The 21,845-nt window shown below is 40.5% G+C and overlaps 1 protein-coding gene across 4 annotated transcripts in view; it reads left to right on the top strand.

Moving 5' to 3' along the window:
* The window catches only part of DCDC2C (doublecortin domain containing 2C), a 108,388-nt gene extending 88,285 nt beyond the window's left edge, over positions 1-20,103 (top strand). For 3 of the 4 annotated variants that reach the window (XM_043542290.1, XM_043542289.1, XM_027818008.3), the window contains exons 11-13: positions 1,676-1,745; positions 16,104-16,219; positions 18,816-20,103. In XM_043542290.1, the coding sequence (XP_043398225.1) occupies positions 1,676-1,745; positions 16,104-16,192 (159 nt within the window). In that variant the 3' untranslated portion in view covers positions 16,193-16,219; positions 18,816-20,103. The remainder of the gene's footprint in view (positions 1-1,675; positions 1,746-16,103; positions 16,220-18,815) is intronic. The other variant, XR_006289388.1, reaches the window with a different exon arrangement.
* Positions 20,104-21,845: the final 1,742 nt, after the last annotated feature.

Genomic DNA, 21,845 nt, shown 5'->3' with positions numbered 1-21,845 from the left:
ATTAGATATTTGCACTGGCAATATTATCAGTGTGTACAGCTGGTTACGTAGGTTTAAACAAGTTATGGGACTTGAATATATGCAAAAAACTACAACAGTAATTGATAATTTTTGGTTGCTTTATCAGTATACTAGCAAAGGGTTTCTCTTTAATTAATATTGTTAGAACTGCCAATAAAACTCAGATTGTTTGATCAAGTGTCTCTTGCATAGAAATTTTGTGATTAAAAAATCAAAGCCACATTGATTCTGTTTATTGATTTTTATAATATGTTGCCCACACAGTATCTTTTAATTTTTTTTCTCCACTTATTTTCTTTATACTGTTCTGTGGCTACAATTAAGTATTTTAGTACTTCCCACCTAGACAAGGTCACCATTGATCACCTAGAAGTTGTATAAACTAAGCATCAGTCATCAATAATGCTAAACAGGAAAACAATGGAGAGAACATTCAAAACTGAACTTCTAAATGTCCTATCCATCCATTTAGGTTTTTATCCATATTCATTAGCATATTGTATGTAGAGGAAGATCAAGTATTAATGCAACAATGAGTTAGAGCAGTCACAGGTGCTGGCTTCTAATTTTCCCCGCTCAGCCCCAGGCCCTGCCCCAAACCCACACCTTTCCCCAAGCCCCCAACCCACCTCGCCCTGCCCCCACTCCACCCCTTCCCCCAGACCCCACCTTTGCCCTGCCTCTTCCCGCCCCGCTCCTCCCCACTCCCACCTCTTCCTCACCTCTTTCCGCGTGCGCCCCATCTCCACTGCTCCCCCTCCCTCCCACGCCTCCTGCATGCCGCAGAACATCTGTTCTGCGGCATGCAGGAGGCGCTCGGAGGAAGGGGGAGGAGTTGATTGGCAGGAGGCTGCTGGCGGGCGGGAGTGTGGGGAGGGGAGCTTGGCACCCACTAATTTTTGTGCACAAACTAGGAGGCATGCCTCTCTGGGGGGGCACCAGAGGTTCTTTGGGGAGGCACAAAGAAACTGGGATTCTGCAGGACTCACTGCCATAATAGCAGGAATGGGATAAAAATAGAGTGGGTATTGCAGAGTGGTACGGGAGCGGGATTAAAAAAAAAGATAATCCTTCCGGGCCACAAACAACATGTATGTTCCAACCAGCAGCTGCACCTCTCTGATCACCCAGCTATGAAGGCAGGGCTGCTGCCAGCAGAAGCAGCATTGCCACACTTGCTTCTGCTGGCCTTCAGAGCTGGTGACAGGAAGTTGGTGGGGGACAAATTCTGTGAATGGTAAGGGTGGCGTGATGGGAAAAGTTTGCGTACTCACTTAGGAGCTCTTTTACAGCCTAATGCTGTAATAACGTCCCATCGGGAAGTTTTTCACTATATCTAACCTTCCATGATTCCATCCGATTACTCCAAATTACACCCAAATAATTCTCTTTTATCTTTTGGGCCAAATTCTTCCTTGGAAATGTTCTGGACATTTCCAGTGACTTCAGTGGGAATTGCATTTGTATATCCAAGAAAATAATTTAAATTGTATCTGAATTTGTTTTTTTGTATGCTTCAGATATTTGTAGCCTGCCAGCAAGTCTCCCCTTATTTTCTTGTAGCCATTCTATACATGTTAGCTGTTTTAATTTTTCCTTATAAGTCAACGTGTCACAGTCTTGAATAGAAAAATACCGATGATTTGTATTTCAGGAAAAAAAGAAAGAATGGAGCTTCAAAAATATGTTTGGATTCTTTCTCAAAAAGCCTGAAGAATCTAAAGGTATGTTATGCAGTTATTGATGGATTAGAAAGAACTCATGCACAAGACAAATTTACAACAGAAAACTGTAATACAGTCACCCTAATTTTGTGTTAGATGTAGCCGACTTTCACCTTCCTGCATAAACTCTCCCAGTCAAATCTCTATTTGTAGGTTTCCTACACTGAATGATGTAGATTAGGAATCTTTTGAATCAGCAGATTTGAAATTTGAGCTGCAAGCCAGCGTGTATAAGTGTATTGAACTGGCTGAAGTATGAGTGAAAAAAGAACTTGGCATCAGTTTTCCCCTGCTGCTAAATTATAAATTTGCTCTTTGAAATAAAGTTGGCTAACAATCTGACAAAGTTATTTTTATGCTGCCTCACATAGCTAATAGATTGGTTAGTGCCACGGCACTGTTAGTGGAACAGGCCTGTGTGAAATATCTAGTGCTGGTGATCAAGATAGCGATTCTACTACTATCTTCATTGGCTGCCTAATCTAGGTGAAAAGGAGACCAAGTGCATGAATCCTCCCTGCTGGTACATAGCCTCTCCATAGGCAAGATCCTCGCTGTACCTCCTAAGTGGTACCAACTGGTAACTGGGTCCTCGCAGTACCTCCTAAGTGGTACCAACTGGTAACTGGGTCCAGGCAAATTCTGTGAGGGATCTTGGAGCAGCAAGGGGTCCCAGAAATGTAGTGAACATGCCCTGACACTCACTAACTTGTGCCCCTAATTACTATGTTGATTTCTGTGGTTTCTGTGGCTGATGAGAGTATTCTACTCTACAATGGCATTGCAAGAGGATGTCTACTAGTATAGAGCAGTGGTTCTCAAACTATGAGGTGGGCTACACAAGAGAGGCGTGGGAATGTATCAAGGGAGGTGCGAGCTGTGTGCTTTTTTTTTTTTTTTTTTTTTTTAAAGAGCTCTGGCTGTCAACCCTTGGTGGCTGGGGCTCATGCAGAAGGGCTATGCACACCTGGGAGGCGAGGATAAAAGGGACAGCTGGAGCCCCAACACCCTGGGGCCGACAGCCAGAGCCCCACCACCTGGGTTTGCTCTCTTCCCCCTCCCCCCCCGACAATTAGTCCCTCACTGGGAGGTAGCCTGGGCTTGGGCTCTCCTTCCCTCAGTCTCTCACCTGGAGGTGGCAGGACTCTGGCTGTCAACCTCGGGGTGGCAGCAGCAGCACAGAAGTAAGGGTGGCAATAGGGAGTTAAGTCTGCTGTGAAAAGTGATATTGACAAATACCACTTTTCACATTGCCTCCCTTACTTCTGTGCTGCTGCTGGCAGCGGTGCTGCCTTCAGAGCTGGGTGCCTGGCCAGCAGCCGCTGCTCTCTGCTCTGTCTTCAGAGCTGGGTTGCTGTATGTGTACTCTGTGTGTGTGTGTGTGTGTGTGTGTAAACGACTGCAGACACAAAGAAAGGGGCCCCAATCAAATAAGTTTGAGAATCACTGCTATAGAGGGCTCATGGAATAATTCCACATTGACAGCTATAGCCTGAACCCTAACTCTTACCAGTTCTCTTGGGAATGCGTGCTGCTGGAGCACAGCTGAATGGAAAAGAGAGCATGGATGGTGTGACACAAGCCATCACCACAGAAAATAATTCATGCCCGTGATCTGATGATGGGGGAAAGTTTTACAGTGATGGGCAAGTGGCAAAGCCACAGGTGTGGTGATGCTGGTGGTTGTAGTCACACATTTGAATGTAGGTGGCTCACAACACCAATTATAAATGTTTCATGGAATATTAGGACTTTATGCAACAACGCTACTGCCAGCCGACCTTAGAGAGGCATAGCACTTGTAAGGGAGTATGTTTAGCCATGTAAATTTAAATCACATTCAAAAATCAACCACAAGAGGGGGAGGTTGCTCACACTGAATAAGTAACACTGGTACTTTCAGTAAAATCTAGTTAATAGTTAATATATGTTTTTATTTTTTCACAAAATGTAAAAATTAAAGATTCTATAAAAACGCAAATTCCACGTTTTTCTGTGGGAAATGGATTTCTAGGATTCCTGGTCATGAGATCCAGTCTAAGCTTAGAGACATACAGAATCAATGGTGGAATGCCAAGGCAGATGAAATCCAGGGCTATGCTGACCCTCATGAGAACAAAGACTTTGTGCTGCTTTGAAGACATATATGTTCCTACACATACCACTACAGTGGTATTGAAGAGTGTGGACAGCCTAACCCTGACTATTGACAAAAGAGAAATCCTTCAGTGGTGACAGCAGCGTTTAAGTGATCTAACACACTGTCCAACATCAGAGACAAGACATTAATAACAGTAATTGATCAGCCAACATGTAATAACATGGATGCAACCCCATCCTGTGACAAAGTCAGCACTGCAGTCAGTGCCACAAAGAAGTTCAGGGCTCCTAGATCTGATGGCATTCCTGCAGAAATATTCCAGTATGGAGGTGAGATCCTGCTGAGATGACTGCATAGACTATTTCTCAGTACGCGGAATACAGAAGATGTACCGCAAGACTTCAAAGACACCACCATTGTCACCATATACAAAAGGAAAAGTTAAAAGTCCAGTTGTGGTAACTTTGCGGTATCTCATTACTCTCCATGGCTGGAAAGATTCTGACTAAAATATTCTTTGATCATCTACTGTGCAACATAGAATCATAGAACTGGAAGGGACCTCGAGAGGTCATCTAGTCCAGTTCCCTGCACTCAAGGCAGGACTAAGTATTTAGACCATCTCTGACAGGTGTTTGTCCAGCCTTCTCTTAAAAATCCCCAATGATGGAGATTCCACCACCTCCATAGGCAATTTGTTCCAGTGCTTAACCACTCTGACAGTTAGGAAGTTTTTCTTAATGTCCAACCTAAATCGCCCTTGCTGCAATTTAAGCCCATTGCTTCTTGTCCTATCCTCAGAGTTAAGAACAATTTTTCTCCCTTCTCCTTGTAAAAACTTTTTATGTACTTGAAAACTGTTATCATGTCCCCTCTCAGTCTTCTCTTCTCCAGATTAAACAAACCCATTTTTTTTCAATCTTCTCTTATTGGTCTTGTTGACCTTTCCTGGACTTTCTCCAATTTGTCCACATCTTTCCTAAAATGTGGCACGCAGAACTGGACACAATATTCCAGTTGAGGCCTAATCAGCATGGAGTAGAGCGGAAGAATTACTTCTCATGTATTGCTTACAATACTCCTGCTAATACATCCCAGAATGATTACTTTTTTTGCAATGGCATTACAGTTAACTCATATTTAGCTTGTGATTCACTATGACCCCAAGATCCCTTTCTGTAGTACTCCTTCCTAGGCAGTCATTTCCCATTTGTATGTGTGCAACTAATTGTTCCTTCCTAAATGGCGTACTTAACATTTGTCCTTATTGAATTTCATCCTGTTTACTTCAGACCATTTCTCCAGTTTATCCAGATCACTTTGAATTTTAATCCTATCTTCCAAAGCACTTGCAAACCCTCCCAGCTTGGTATCATCCTCAAACTTTATTAAGTGTACTCTCTATGCCATTATCTAAATCATTGATGAAGATATTGAACAGAACCGGATCCAGAACCAATCCCTGCGGGATCCCACTCGTTATGCCCTTACAGCATGACTGTGAACCACTGATAACTACTCTCTGGGAACGATTTTCCAACCAGTTATACACTCACCTTGTAGTAGCTCCATCTATGTTGTATTTTCCTAGTTTGTTTATGAGAAGGTCGTGTGAGACAGTGGGTATGTCTACACTTACATTTTATAGCACTCTAACTTGCTGGCTCAGGAGTGTGAAAAATCACCCCCCTGAGCACAGCAAGTCTGAGTGCTTTAAAGCACTAGTGTAGACAGGCTCTGAGCGCTGGGAGCCGGGCTTCCAGCACTCAGAGCTAATCCCCTCAGCAGCACTTCGAAGTTTCCATTTTAGACATACCCAGTATCAAAAGCCTTACTACAGTCAAGATATACCACATCTACCGCTTCCCCACTATCCACAAGGCTTGTCAAAGAAAGCTATCAGGTTGGTTTGACACTATTTGTTCTTGACCAATCCATGCTGACTGTTATTTATCACCTTATTATCTTCTAGGTGTTTGCAAATTGATTGCTTAATTATTTGCTCCATTTTCTTTCTGGGTACAGAAATTAAGATGACTGGTCTGTAATTTCCCAGGTTGTCCTTATTTCCCTTTTTATAGGTGGGCACTATATTTGCCCTTTTCAAGTCTTCTGGAATGTCTCCCATTTTCCACGACTTTTCAAAGATAACTGCTAATGGCTCAGATATCTCCTCAGTCAGCTCCTTGAGTATTCTAGGCTGCATTTCATCAGACCCTGGTGATTTGAAGACATCTAACTTGTCTAAATAATTTTTGACTTGTTCTTTCCCTATTTTAGACTCTGATCCTACCTCATTTTTACTGGCATTCACCATGTTAGATGTTCAATTGCCACCAACCTTCTTGGTGGAAACTGAAAGAAAGAAGTCATTAAGCACCTCTGCAATTTCCACATTTTCTGTTGTTGTCTTTCCCCCCTCATTGAGTAATGGGTCTACTCTGTCCTTGGTCTTCCTCTTGCTTCTAATATATTTGGAGTACTTGTTTCCTTTTATGTCCCTAGCTAGTATGATCTCATTTTGTGCCTCGGCTTCCCCCTACCCCGTCATTAACTTCACGCTACTGGAATCGCAATGTGGTTTTGGGCCAACATGAGGTATGGCAGACTTGATATTGGTAGTCCATCAGATGCATAAGAAATGCAGATAACAGCAACCTGTCTTTATAGACCTGGCTAAAGCATTTGACACCATCAGTAGACCTGGCCTTTGGTAAGTGTTATGTAAGTTTTGTTGTCCAGAAAAATTGACCAACATTCTGAGACTATTTCATGATGGAAGTAGTAGATGGTGTTCTGTCCAACCCATTTCCTATTACTAATGGTTTTAAGCAGGGCTCCATTATTGGTCCACTCTTTTTCAATCTCTTCTATGCAGCAATGCTTGATGATGCTACAAAAGACCTGAATGCCAGTATCAGGATAAATTTCCAATCCTCAGGAAAATTATTTAATCTGAACAGGCTGCAATCTTCCATGAAGATCTTCAAGGCAATTATTTATGAGCTGCTGTATGCCGATGACTCTGCTCTAGAGATACATACTCCAGAAGATATACAATGGATTACAGACAGATTCACGCAGCCTGCAGAGAGGTAAAGGGTGACAATCAATCTGAAAAAGACAGAGGTCATGTCACCAGGAAAACCCTACATGAAACCAAAAGTTACTATCAGCAACACACATCTGAATGCTGTTACAGACTTTTACTATCTTGGTAGTATATTGTCGAATGATGTTACTGTAGACAAGGAGCTGACAAGTTGTATCAACAAGACCAGTTCATCATCTGTCAAACTATAAGGCAGTCTGGCAGCAACATGTTATTAAGCTTCAAACTAAGTTAAACTCTATAAAGTGGTTGTACTGTCAAACTTCTTGTATGGGCATAAGACCTGGACCTGCTACAGGCATCATATTAAGCTGCTAGATAAGTTCCATTTACAACATCTGTATGCCGTACCTTGCATCAAATATGGCAGATAAAGTTACCAGTAATGAGGTTTTGGAATGTAGTCACTCTACACAGATTGAAGCCATGTTTATCACATCACAGTTACCCTGGGCTGGTCGTGTGTGGAGGATGGATGACACCAGTAGCTGTCTGGCAAACACAGTGTGCAACTGCATATGAGGCAGCACAAGAAACGCTTCAAGGACACACTGAAACATAACTTGAAACAGTTCAATGTTGATTTTGACAGCTGGACTGATGTTTACAGATCATGCTGGCAAGCAGTGGTCAATGATGGATTTACCCAATTCAAGATTAACTGCAGTATGGATCTTAAAGGATACAGGCAGAGTTGTAAACCTCGGCAGGCACAGACTGTAATCCCTTCCTCGGCATCAAGACATAAAACCGCCTCAGCATCAACTTTGGTCATGAAGGACAACAACAACAATGTGAGCTATTAAATAGATGTCTGCTGGATAGCATGTGATTAGATTATGGGGATACAGAGTAAGGAGTAGAACTCAAGACATTATGGATCCTACTTTGTACTCAAGCTCACATTTCCTTTCATATACAGATATGAACTCTGAACTTCCACCTTCCTTTTCAATGTATTAAGCTTAGCTATAAAATGGTTTCTATTGATGTTGTTATCTCTACAATAAACTGAAAAGAGTTTATCTGAATCTTATAATAAGAGGCATGGCAAAATGCACTTGGAATTGTGAATTTAAGAACATAAGAATGGCCATACTGGATCAGACCAATGTTCCATCTAGCCTAGTACCTATTTTCTGACAGTGGCCAATGCCAGATGCTTCAGAGGGAATAAATAGAACAAGACAATTATCAAATGTTGTCCAGTCCCAGCTTTTGGCAGTCAGAGGCTTAGGGACACCCAGAGCATGGAATTGCATCCCTGACCATCTTGGCTAATACCCATTGAAGGACCTATCCTCCATGAACATATCTAATTCTCTTTTGAACACTGTTATACTTTTGGCCTTCACAACATCCCCTAAAGATGAGTTTAACAGATTGTCTGTGCATTTTGTAAAGAAGTTCTTCCTTATTTGTTTTAAACCTGCTCCCTATTAATTTCATTGGATGACTTTCACTTTCTCCCCACCAGTCATGATTTTATAGACTTCTATCATATGCTCCTTTATTCATCCAATTTCTAAACTGTACAGTCCCAATCTGTTTAATCTCTCCTCATATGGAAGCTGTTTTATACCCCTAATAATTTTTGTTGCTCTCTCTGTACTTTTTCCAGTTCTAAGATAGCTTTTTTGAGATGGGGCAAGCAGAACTGCATGCAGTATTAAAGGTGTGAGTGTACCGTGGAATTTGTATAGTGGCATTATATTTTCTGTCTTGTTATCTCTTTCCTAATGGTTCCAAACATTCTATTAGTTTTTTTGACTGCTGCTGCATATTGTGCAGATGTTTTCAGAGAAATATTCATGATGACTCCAAGATCTCTTTCTTGAGTGGTAACAGCTAATTTAGCTTATTAAGTGGCTGTTGGGTGGCTCGGCAAGCACTACAAATGCTAGAAGAAGCTAATTTAGACCCCATCGTTTTATATACATAGTTGGGATAATGTTTTGCAATGTGCATTACTTTGCATTTATCAACATTGGTTTTCACGTGCCATTTTGTTGCTCAGTCACCCAGTTTTGTGAGATCCCTTTGTAACTCCTCACAGTTAGCTTTGAACTTAACTATTTTGAGTAATTTTGTATCTTCTGCAAACTTTTCTACCTCACTGTTTACTCCTTTTCCCGATCATTAATGTTGAACAGCACTGATCCCTGTACAGATCCTTGGGGGACACCACTATTTATCTCTCTCTACTGTGAATACTGACCATTTATTCCTACCTTTTGCTTCCTATCTTTTAACCAGTTACTGATGCATGAGAGGACCTTCCCTCTTATCCCATGACTGCTTACTTTGCTTAAGACCCTTTGGTGAGGGACAATCTCAGACTGGATCACCCTTTCCACACATTTGTTGACACCCTCAAAAATTCTAATAGATTAGTGAGGCATGGTCTCTCTTTACAAAAACCATGTGTGCAATGTCATGGGGTTCACTCACCACTAGGGATGCCTCCTCCTGGCCACTCTGGGGATTAGCTCCTTCCACATGCTGCACTTTCCTTTGACAGTCTCTCCACCCATCTTTGCAACTCCAGGTACTCCTTCTTGTAACTTGGCCCTCAAGCCAGGTCACTATGCGCCCTCATCTTTCGGGGTATCAAAGTCTTTCAGGACAAACTGTCCCAGGAAGTCCGCTCTCCCCTGCCTGGTCTGTGCCACTTCCCCAGTGTCTGGTAAGGGAACCTGAGCCCACTCTCTACTCCAGGACCCAGTTCTGGGGCCCTCTCATCAGCACCCAAGATCTGCCCTATCCCATACCTTGCTGCTTTTCCCCTGAGCCTTTCCTACCTTTCTGGCTCTCCCTGAAGTCTGGGTTTGCCACTCACACACCCTCCTCCCAGGGAGTAACTGTAGACTATCCTCTATAGTCCCAAACATACCTCCCTTCTTCCAGAGGGTGACTGCAGACTCCTTCCCTGCAGCCCCTAGCTGCTCTCAGCTCCTGGGCTTTATACAGGCTCCTCCTGTTCCTGCCCAGTCGAGCCTTATCTAATTAATCCCTGCTCCCTGACTCCTCCAGATGCAGTCTGGGGACTTAATTGGCCCAGCTAGCCAGTGTAACCCCACAGACCTTGTGTGGGGTGGACACCCCATCACATGCACCTCCTTTTGTGTGACGGTTTCCATTTATGCATATAACTAGCTGTTTATGTGCACAGTCACAGGAAATGGACATTCAGGGTTGGCATGCAATAGTTCATGTGTTTTTACACACATTTGTGAGAATTTGACCCATCTTGTCTAATTTTTAAAACTTACTTAGCTGTTAGACAAATCAAAGGACAAAGATAGAATGATTTTAAAGTTACTGCTGTGATTAAGTTTAGGCCTTGTCTACACTAGAAACAATTTGTCGGTATCACTACGCCTGTACAATTATAACCGCAAACATTCCAAGTGTAGATGCAATTGACACCAACAAAAGAGTGCTTTGCTGGTATGGCTTATACCAGTTCCCTGAAAAAAGTTTTTGTTGGTAAAGTAATTGCATCTACACGAGGGCTTTTGATGGTATAAAAATGTCCTAAAAAGAAAAATCACGGCCCTAAGAGATATTACCACACTGGCAAAAGTATCTAATATAGACGAAGACATAGTGAAAGAATTGTTTTGTTCTGAGCACCCTTTCAGATTTCAAATCAGGCTAATCTCTTTGATTGTTGATAGGTTTCAGAGTAACAGCTGTGTTAGTCTGTATTCTCAAAAAGAAAAGGAGTACTTGTGGCACCTTAGAGACTAACCAATTTATTTGAGCATAAGCTTTCGTGAGCTACAGCTCACTTCATCGGATGTTGATGATCATGTAGACAATGCAAGTGTGAGAGTATTTGGATATAATGGACAATGAGGAAGTGTTGGAGTAATCAGTGGAGCATGCAAAAGGACTGATTAAATTGACTTGCCTTGTGATCAACAATTTTTAATTTTAAAAGTTCATTGTGACTTTGTGATTAATTTAAATCCTGTCTGTTTTGACATCTACTTCAGACATGCAGAATCAGCCTACTCAAAGCCAAATAAATTATATTGTTCTCTAGCTCTCACTTCCCTTCTTTCCATTAACTTGGTATACTTGGAATACTGTATACAGGGCTTCTCCCTATTTCACATGCTGTTCTTTGGTAGACATTGTAAGAAAGATTAACTTCATAGACTGCCTTTTTTAAAGCTCAGTTTCATTTTTAGATGTACTGGATGCAGAGAGAAGAGATGTGTTTAGGTTCTTCTGAGAGGCATTGTGTTACAGAGAATTGAACAGGGTGCTGGGGGCATGGGGATAGTGGGTAATCCCACTTCTATTTTTGAGTCATGCAACTTTGTGTAAGTCACACTAGATCAAATTCCAATTTTATTTTACAATTTAATTGACTTCACCTGAGTTGTACATTAGCTCAGAATTAGACCCTGTGTCTGTTACTTCCACTGTCAAATGTTGATAATGCTTACCTACCTCACCTGCAGTCAGAAAGGGTTCCCAATGAGTACAGGTTGTTGTTTCTCTTGTCATCCACTTCTTTTAGGGCTACTTATGTCAGGTAACTCACATCATTCTGAATTGTAGGAATGAGTATGTCATGGAGAATATGATGATGATGTTCTTTTAGAAGAAACTGAGGTTTTTGATCTGCTAGGTGAAGAAAAAAAAAGAGATGTGTACAGGTTCCTGTCATGAAACAACCATTTTACTGGAACGCCATGTCAGTTAGTTACTGCAAATGTTACTGTATGTACTGCTACCAATTCCTGCAGTCTCTTTCCTGTTTTTCTTCATTGGAAATCAGACCCCTGACAACAATCAGTTACATCTATGGACCTTTAACTTCTGTGGATTTACACCAAGGGAAAATCTGGCCCAGGAACAATAATAATTCTATAACTGGACACTTCACTCAGTTACATCATATTGTAGAACTGCTTCCTTGTCCAGTGTTTAGGGTAAATATTGTGACTGAAAATTCTGTTTTTCATTTTCTTCATTTAGAAGTGGAACTTAATTAAAAGATGATGGCTAATACAGTAGCACTATTTATTTCTGGATAGATGCAGCACATGAGTGCTTAGTTTTCATTGAACTGGAGATCATAATGTGATAGGGTCTTTTTAGTTTAATATTCAATAATTTAGTTAAATATCTATATATTAGCCTCACTATTGAAAGGGGGTTACGGAAGTAATCTATTTTTATACTGAATATTATCGTTCTATTCCTACTGTTTCTATAGATGGTCTTTATTGCACGGATTTCAAAGGATGCTGCTCTTTCCATGGGACTGTATTTAATTTTGTCACTCAAAAGCTTGTCTCTTCACCAACAGAAGTTCGTCGCAGAAAATATATTACCTCACCCACCTTGTCACCGTATCCAATGTTACTGTTATTTGAGACCCTGATTCAACAAAGCACAAACATGTACTTAACTTTAAGCATGTGCTTTAGTCCCATTTAAGTCAATGGAACTTAAGCAAGTGCTTAAATAAACTCCTGAATCAGGGCCTGAGTTAGGTGTTTTATGCAGCCTTTCATGTCATATCACAGTCATATCTGATTTATAATACTGTGTGTATATCCTTCATAATTTCATAACATAGCAGTAGGACACTGTGCCTATGTTTTCTTTTTGCAAAGTTATAATGTAAAGGTATTATAACATTTTGACCTTTTATTATATAAACACACCTCACTGGAAGACACATCTGGAAATAGTTTGTTATTAACTGTATTGTATTTTAGTTATATGAATTATAAAGTACATATTTTGGGTATTTTTAGATGCACATTTTTAAAGATGTAGTTATGTGTTCACCTAGCTGGTGTACATCAGGTGCATGCAGAGTTGTGCCTTTAAAAATCTGTTCTGTAACTGCTTCGTGATAGAGAAATTTGCAGAGACGTAGGTTCATATATTATTTTATATTCAAAATAACAATTTGTTAACAATGATGACTGTGGTTATGGTGCAGAGATTTATTTCCTTGTCAAGGCAGTGGACTCAGGCTTTTACTTACAGCAAGAGGGCTGTTTTAATGCTTGTCCTAGGTAGTTATTTCATTCATCTAATCCATTCTGAACTGTCTTCCTCTTTATTCTTCCAGTAGTGTGATCTTTACTACTACGGTATTCTAGCTATTAGCTGTTCAGTGTGAGACAGACCTTCAATGTTTCACCCTTTCATGAGAATTATTATTTTTCCGACTGTCAAGGCTATTATGAGCCATTTTGTCAATAGTAAGGGTGTATTAATTTGGAAGGACAAGGAGTCATATAATATCTTGATTAGGGGATATTTATTTCTAAGGCTGTGGAGAGGTTATTAAGTATTTCTGGCCAAAAAGGTCAGTTCAGAATATGAAAATCTTATGTGTGAAATACTAGCTGTTTGCTGATGTTCAGAGAATTGTAATCCTTCGCAGATGTTTCTTTTATCCAGTCATCCTGATTTTGAGGGTGACTTCAACAATCATAGTTTGTAGCAGGGGATCTTTGCATGGATCCATAGACCAGTTTGGGAAGAACAATGTTTACCACACTGACCACAGAGCCATTGTCTGGTTGTGTTGACAACCATGTTGTTTCTGTACCTGGCGCTGTGCTTCCAGCTGTGCAACATCTTCTCAAAGTTGCAGACACCCATGCTTACAGCATGGTGCCATGCTGTGTGGTCAGCTGCCAGATGCTCGAAGATCAGATCAGAACTATTCATCGTATGCAGATTTTGTTTTGAGTATCTTTGAAGCGTTTCATCTCCCCTCCACATTACAATTGGCAGAGCTTAATTTGGAATATAGTATTTGTTTTGATAGACAGGTCTCAGGCATATGAATTATATGATTTATGTCCATCCCAGCTGGACATAAATCAAATGAGCCTCAATACCAACCAAACCGGCTTTTGCCAAAACTTCTGTGTTGGATACCCAATCCTGCCATTTGATGCCCAGAAGATGTTATGTGTGTCACAAATGGAAACTGTCAAGCTTCTTAATGTGCCATTGATAACAGGGCCATGTTTCACATCCATAGAGTAATGTTGTGAGGACAATAGCATTATACACTTTGATTTTTTTCTGTAAACAGGTTTTGTTACTTCCAGATTTGGTGATAAAGGTAACCATATGCAACACTGGCTTTCTTAATTCATGGGTCTGCAAAGATGTACTTACAGGCTTATTGCATTTTTACCCTGATAGAGTCCTACTTTATATACTCTATGGGGGGAGGAGGGCTTTACAGTAAAACCTATTGTGTATCTTTCTGAAAACCCCTTAATACTGCTGAGTTGGTGTTTGTCATTTTCCGTACTGTTTTCCAGTCTCTTTTGTTGAACTGGAGTTTTTAGTTCATTTGCCTATTTGATTTTTTTTACTTTTGTGGCAACAGATTTGATAGAGTTCAGCTATCAACATATATTGTATAAAACCTGCTCTATTTCCAAAACTCTTTCTTGTATGGAACTCTTAGAGGTTCTGAACCTGCATTCTTTTATACACCTAAAACTTCCACTGCTTCCAGTGATGGCTTTTGGTGCCCAAGGAATGCAAGATTAGGCTAATTATTTGCACAACTCTGGCTACTAGTGGTAAAATGGGTTGCTTTGCAATATCCTTGCAATACCGTTTGTTCTCTGTGTTGGCAGCCTTACTGATGTGCCAAATAGTGCATTATGGAACACACACCATTGGCTGTTCTTCTCAAATGTAGATTTCATATGTCTTCAATCTTTGGTTGACTTATTGTGAGTAGATGACTGATGAGAGGAATGTGTCATGAATGTAGTAACAAAATAAAGTATGCTTTCATTGACTTTTTTGTAAACTGTGAACGCAGAATCGTAAATGCAAACAGTATATGTCTTGTGTATATATTTTTTATGTATATATACATACTACATATACAATGTACTCTATATATTTCATATGCCTGATGAACATATAATGTTTTTAGATATTGCTTTTTGTCTTCCCTTTTTATTTTAGTTTTATATTATTTTCATTAGTAGCTTGGCTATTTTGTAACAACTGTGATCAACTATGCCTAGTTGTTTGACTTCTTTCAGTGAATCTGCCTACTCTGTAAGCATGCAGGTGAATCACTTTAACATGCATTAGTTTTGTTGTATATTCTTGGTTGTTGCCTTGGCAGATCTTCTGCATCAGGAAAAAAAATCACCTCTTGCCATTTTCTTTCACAGTAGCACAGAACACACAAACGATGTCTACTCAAATGTCTACTCAATGATGTCTACTCAAACTATCATTCAGATATCAATATCCATAAAAACTCCTCCCAACTTCTGACCTGCAAAAGGCCATACATGCTGTGAAACATTACATCTTGCCTGGGCCTATGCACCATGAAAGGACAAGAGTTGTTACTGAATCTGACCACAAAAACAACTGTCCTTAAAGCGATGATAGGGGAATGGACTAGATAGGCAACAGTGAATTAGATGACTAGATGGCAGTGGTTATTCGTAGCTTTTAGGTGATTTATCTGTTTGTTTATTAAATTGTAAATCCCATTTTTGGCACCTGTGACTGTTCTGCTGGAAGTAGCTGTGCTTAGGCTTCCCCGCTCTTGGAATGCAGTGGAGATGTGAGTTGCCTCCCCCTTCCCCCTTAATTTCAGAGACAAAAAGATCCTTGTAGCCCAGAGCCTTTACATTGGCCTCTCTGGAGGGGAAGAGAAGAAGCCCCAGCTGCTCTTTTTTTAACTACAAAGCAGGAAGACAGAAGAAACATAGGCCAGGGGAGGGACTGCCAATGAAGAGTGAGAGGAAGAAATAAGATAATCCAACCACATTCTGCACTCAACTGGACATGTGGATGTCTCATTGAGATCAGTAGGAGCTCTACATACATATCTGGGGACAGAATTGAGTCCATCATGTCTAGTGAACGCTCACACATGGTTATTTAGCATGGAAGTTGTTTTTGCTTTCTTTTCCTGGAGCTATAAATGTTATTTCTTGAAAGGGTACTAGTTACTTTAATGAAAGCATAAATTAGTATTTATATAGTGTTTTACATAGTTTAGGGAGACTAACTTATTGCAGTCAAAATCTGTATTATTTTAAAGTAAAACAAAGAATCTAATTATAAAATGTTTTATCACATTTATTTATTTATTTTGTAGACAAAGAGGGAGAATCCGAACAAAACCAGTCTGCAGAGGAACCCATACCAGAAGAAATTAATGAAAAAAAAAGGAACATAAAGAGATGATTTCAAATGTCATGTTGTGCTATAGAGGTACGAAAGATGTTAATACTTAATTTTCCCCTTATTCTCTTCCTTTCTGATTTGCAAAATGAGCTGGATTGAAATGATTGACTTTAAGATTTTTTAAAAAACAATAGAAACTGGAGATTAAATATGCCTGATACTGAAAACATCTCACTAGTGTGCTGGAATATAAGGCCCATGCCTGCACTATAAACTTACACTGGTATAACTACGTCGCTGAAGGGTGTGAAAAATCCACACCCCCGAGTGACGCAGTTATACTGAGCTTACCCCTCTCTCATGGAGGTGGATTAACTATGCCTATGGGAGCAGCTGTCCCATCAGCATAGTAGCATCTTCACTGAAGCACTACAGCGGCACAGCTGCACTGCTTCCGTGTTTTAAGTGTAGACCTGCCCTAAGGCTCTGGCATTTGTCCAAGAATCAAGTGAAAATGTTCCTTTATTCCTAAATTGATTTGTGACCCACATTTTTTGAAGGCATTCTTTAAATTTTTCAGTAAATGTATGGATTTTTGAGGCCAGAAGAGACCATGATAGTCTAGTCTGACCACCGGCATAACACATCATAGAATTTCACCCCGCCCATAACTTGTGGCTGAACAAGTGCATACCTTTTAGAAGCCATCCAGTCTCAACATAAAGGTTCCAACTGGTGGAAAGGGTACTGAATTCCTTAGTAAAATGTTCCACTACTTTATTATCCTCCCTATTAAAAATGTCATCTTTCCAGTTTGAACTTTTTTGACTAAATGAAGGAAATATATTTTGCCTCATAAATGTAATACTTTACTTTCTACCTATATGTAATAACTATATGATATAAAATCATGGTGTTCGATCCATATTATTATTGCTAAAATTACTGCTTCAGGGCATGGATTTCCCCTACCCCTTTCTTGAGGATACCATCATATCTGGTAGCATCCATTGATTCAGGGTGTCTAGTATGCTGTTTGCAATGCGGTTCCTGAGGATGGGAAGGTGAAATAGCCATGACTGTGCTACAATCATCTCACAATAGCTGCTGGACACTGGCCTGATCCTCAGGGCCGGCCAGGTTCTCCTGGACACAGAACTTGAGTGGGGGCCTGAGGGTGGCTTTATAGTGTCTGTGGCTTTTCAGGAGGAGTTTAAGGTACAGGTTTTGATCTATAGAGCCCTAAATGGCTTAGCGCATACTGACCAAAGAAACCACCATCCCAGCATGCCAGGCGTTTGTGTTGTAAATCAGTAAAGTGCTTGAGCTGATGCCCTGCTGACGTAGCAAGAGGCCTCAGGGCTTTGGAACCTCCCTCGGTCCATAGCAGCACAGAGGTAGGGTATGCTGCAAAGCTAGTCTTCAACCTTTTTTGAAAAAAGCCGGAGGAGAATTGTTGGAGCAGGATGGTGATTTAAGTTGGCTAGCTTGCTGGCTATAGGCTGTACTGAGTAATATAGCTGCTGTTTAGGGATACTGAAGTGTTATTTTAGAGGTGGGTCTCTAATTTACGGGAAGGACTCGTAGAGTATATGACAGCTCAGGTGCCTCTGATGACATCCACTATGATAATGTGGGGTGGGGACAGAGCTGATTTTTCAGGTAGGTAAATCCTAAACCATTAGCTTAAATTCCATGGGGAAAACCACAGGCAGCGTAAAGCCACCTTTTTAGTGTGTGTATAAATGCAAATACATTAATAAATAATTCTTAAAAGTGAAACTCGTAAGCAGATGTGCAGGGCGGGGGGCAGGGAATGGGGATAAGCAAACCTGATTTAAACATTAAGTAGTTAGTCCTGATTGAGTAATCATAATAGTGCATCTCTATATAACCTTTAAAGGCAGCTACAGTGCTTGCAAATTCATATGGCCAGTGAGGGAGACAGTGTTTTCCAGTGATAACAGTAGTGGACTGGGAGTCTAGAGACCTTGGGTTCTACCACGGATTCAGCCACGGACTTGTTATGTGAACCTGGGTACATGTGCCTCACTTGTGTGTAGAAAGATGGTAATAATGATACCTACTTTTGTATATTATTTTGAGATCCTTGACTGAAGGAACCTATATAGGTGCCAGTGAGTTTTATTTATCCGTCAATGAACTCTATCTCAGATCAGGACTGAGCTTTAAATGTCAAATTGTTTCAGACTGGGATTTTAGTAGGTAAATTGGTGAACTCTTCAGTGCCTTAAAGTGATAGTTTTTCTTTGTGCACTTTCATATACATTTTGTTAGGCTCCTAACCTGCAATTTATAGTGTGATGCACTGTTGCAGAGCCCCATTGACTTCAGTGGGGCTCTGTGTGCATGTAGCCGTCTGCTTGTGTACTGTCACCTATAGGACCAGAGCCTTAGGCCCCCAATCCTGCAAAGACTTTTGCACCTGTTTAATTTTATGCACTGTGAATTGTCCAACTGAAGTCAATGGGACTGTTCACAGTGCATAAAGTTAAGCACGCTAGCAAGATTGAGGCCTTAGATTGTAAATTGTTGTTTATGGGGACTGTATCATCCTAGGTGTCTATACAACATCTATCATATTTTGGGGGACTTCAGTAATAATAACAAACAACCACAGTCATCTGTGTTTTGACATTATCTTTTCATTTCTCTGTTTCAGGATTTTAATGATGCAGGCCAGGATGTAGTTTGCAACTCATGAAATATCATGCTTACTACAGGGGACTATCTTCCACACCATCAGTTAAGACATAAAGTTCCTCATAAAGAAACAAATAAATTCCTCCATCTTTCTTGCACAATTAGAAGTGTAAACCTTTAGTGAGTGGTTATGTGGTCTTTACTCATTCATTGGGTATGTATACATGCTTCCTATTAAGCCTTGGCTAGTACGTTTGAGAATGAAGGAGTTTAATTAGTGACTACCAAGTACTGCAATCTTTACTATACATGTTGTTGATGATTAATTCTTTTTGTAATTTTCTGATGAGTTATTTCTCTGTTTCTGCCTAATCAGCAGGCATACTGCGAAATATAATTGCACTTGCAAGAATATTACCGTCTCATAAGATGAATATGTTTGATGATTAAATTAGGTAGAATAAAGTAATAACAGTCACATACTCAAGGAGAATGACATGCTGATCCTTTGCTTTGGTTTGATGACCTTTATAAAAAACAGAATAGCATTTTAGAAACGCTCCAATCTATTTCAAGTCAGTCCCAACATAACAAGGAAATGTAAAGAATCCTCAATAAGCCATATGCTTTTGGAAAATGAAGGAATTTCTCCTCAGTTAAATTAAAAATACCAGCCTTGATCTGAGGTCAACATGACATAAATCACTGAGGTAGCAAAAAATTCTCAAACCTGATAAGAAAACATATTTGCTGCTAAATTTAATTACTAACCTTGATCAGAAATGTGCTTGCAGCTAGCATTCATATCAGGAGGAGACAGACTTCTGTGCAAACAAAATGAAATATCTGTTGTTTCCTGCATATAAAATAAATCCTTTCCTACCCACATTTTCCCTAATGATAAGCACCAGTTTTTAGCCATATCTTTACACAATGTAGTATTCATGAACTCGTAACTGTTCTTCCATGAAATACAAATGTTTGATGTAGGGCCAGCGCAATTCTGATTGAGAACTAACATGCAGGAGACGAAAGATTTGGAACAACTTAGCAATGTTACTCCTTGAGCTGTCTGTGACTAAGGCCCTGATTCAGGACAGTACTTCAGCACATGCTCATGTGCTGTCCTGAATCGTGCTTTCCTGAATCATGGCCTATATGCTTAGTGTTTGGAGAACAGAGTGAGAGAATATGTATTCACACCCAGAAGGAAAAACCTGGTGCTCCCCTGTCATTTTGTTTGTATCCATGTATTCGTAAAAAGAAAAGGAGTACTTGTGGCACCTTAGAGACTAACCAGTTTATTTGAGCATGAGCTTTCGTGAGCTACAGCTCACTTCATCGGATGCATAGCATATCGTGGAAACTGCAGAAGACATTATATACACACAGAGACCATGAAACAAAACTTCCTCCCACCCCACTCCCCCTCTGGCAACAGCTTATCTAAAGTGATCATCAAGTAGAGCCATTTCCAGCACAAATCCAGGTTTTCTCACCCTTCCCCCCCCCACCCCCACACACACATACAAACTCACTCTCCTGCTGGCAACAGCCCATTCCCCTTTGAAACCCCTCTTTATAATGCGCATGATAATCAAGGTGGGTCACCTCCAGCACTAATCCAGGTTTTCTCACCCCCCCCCCCCACACCCCCCCCTCCAAAAACCACACACACAAACTCATTCTCCTGCTGGCAACAGCTCATCTTACAATGTGCACAGCAATAATCCAAGTTTAACCAGAACGTCTTGGGGAGGGTTTTGCAGGAAAAAAACAAGGGGAGACAGGCTACCTTGCATAATGACTTAGCCACTCCCAGTCTCTATTCAAGCCCAAATTAATAGTATCCAATTTGCAAATGAATTCCAATTCAGCAGTTTCTCGCTGGAGTCTGGATTTGAAGTTTTTTTGCTTTAAGATAGCAATAAAGTTTTTTTGCTTTAAGATATCCATGTATTGTAAGCTCTTTGGACTGTCTTTCTCTTCTGTGTCTGTACAGCTGCTAGCGCAATGGGGTCGTGGTCCATGACTGGGGCTCCTTGGTATTATGATAATATGCATAATACATAATAGTAGAATAGTGTTTTCACTCATTAAGTCTCTTCCCAAGAAGTAAGACAGGAGATGAAAAAGAGGTCTTTGTAAGGTATTGGTTTGGTTTGGCAACCTTTGATTCAGGAATTATGGTGGTAAGAGCTGTTGCTTTAAATTAGATACCCATGGCTACATATATGTATCATTTAGAAGCTAATCAACCTCTCCTATTCTGTGGAGAATCATTTTGGTGAAAAGGTTGAGGTCAGTATACAGAGTTAAAGGAAACCAAGGCCTGCTTTGTTCACTGTATTCCACAAACTCTTCTACTGTAGAGAGGCAAAGGGGAAAGTGCTAGTCCTAAGGGACCTTATGCCAATGGAGGCTCATCATAGGGGAACAGATTCCAGCCTTAGCACCCTCTACACTGCAATCAGGACAGCTGGGGCAGGAAATGTTTCTGCCAGCATTCCTCCAGTTCACCTCCTTCTCCTTTAGCGAAATTCTTTGCTGGTGGGTTATGGTTAGAATCTGGTTCCTTTGTGCAGCTCAGGTGATGTGAAAGGGCTGGAGTATAATGCAAAATCTAGCCTTTAAAGTAAAGAAAATTGTTCATGTGTAATTCTTTTTCTTTTGAAGACCACACAAGATTTCCACTCACCCACATACCAAACCAAACTCTGCTCATTACATTGATTTTTGTTCATCCTGGCAGATAACTCTTGTGTGTTTGTTTCAACAGCGTATTTATGGGAATTTTTGCTTGCTGTGTTGTCAGGAAGTTACTGGATGGTTCTAAGGAGGACCCTGACAATTGGAATAGAGGGATTTGGGTGGGGGCTCAACTTCCAGTACTGCAGAGGTCCTAAAAGCTAGGAGAATTCTTGGACATTGTGTTTCCAACATAAGGAGCCATGAGTCTGAGTAATTCGATGCTATCTTTACAGAAGAGTTATTACAGGTAAGCAATTTTCTTTACTAGTAAGCTGAAATTTAATTTGAATGTAGAAAA

The sequence above is a fragment of the Chelonia mydas genome, chromosome 3 (genome assembly GCF_015237465.2).
Source record: "Chelonia mydas isolate rCheMyd1 chromosome 3, rCheMyd1.pri.v2, whole genome shotgun sequence".
Lineage (NCBI taxonomy): Eukaryota > Metazoa > Chordata > Testudines > Cheloniidae > Chelonia > Chelonia mydas.
Note: the sequence above shows the minus strand (reverse complement) of the source record. Positions and strands in the feature narration are given on the sequence as shown.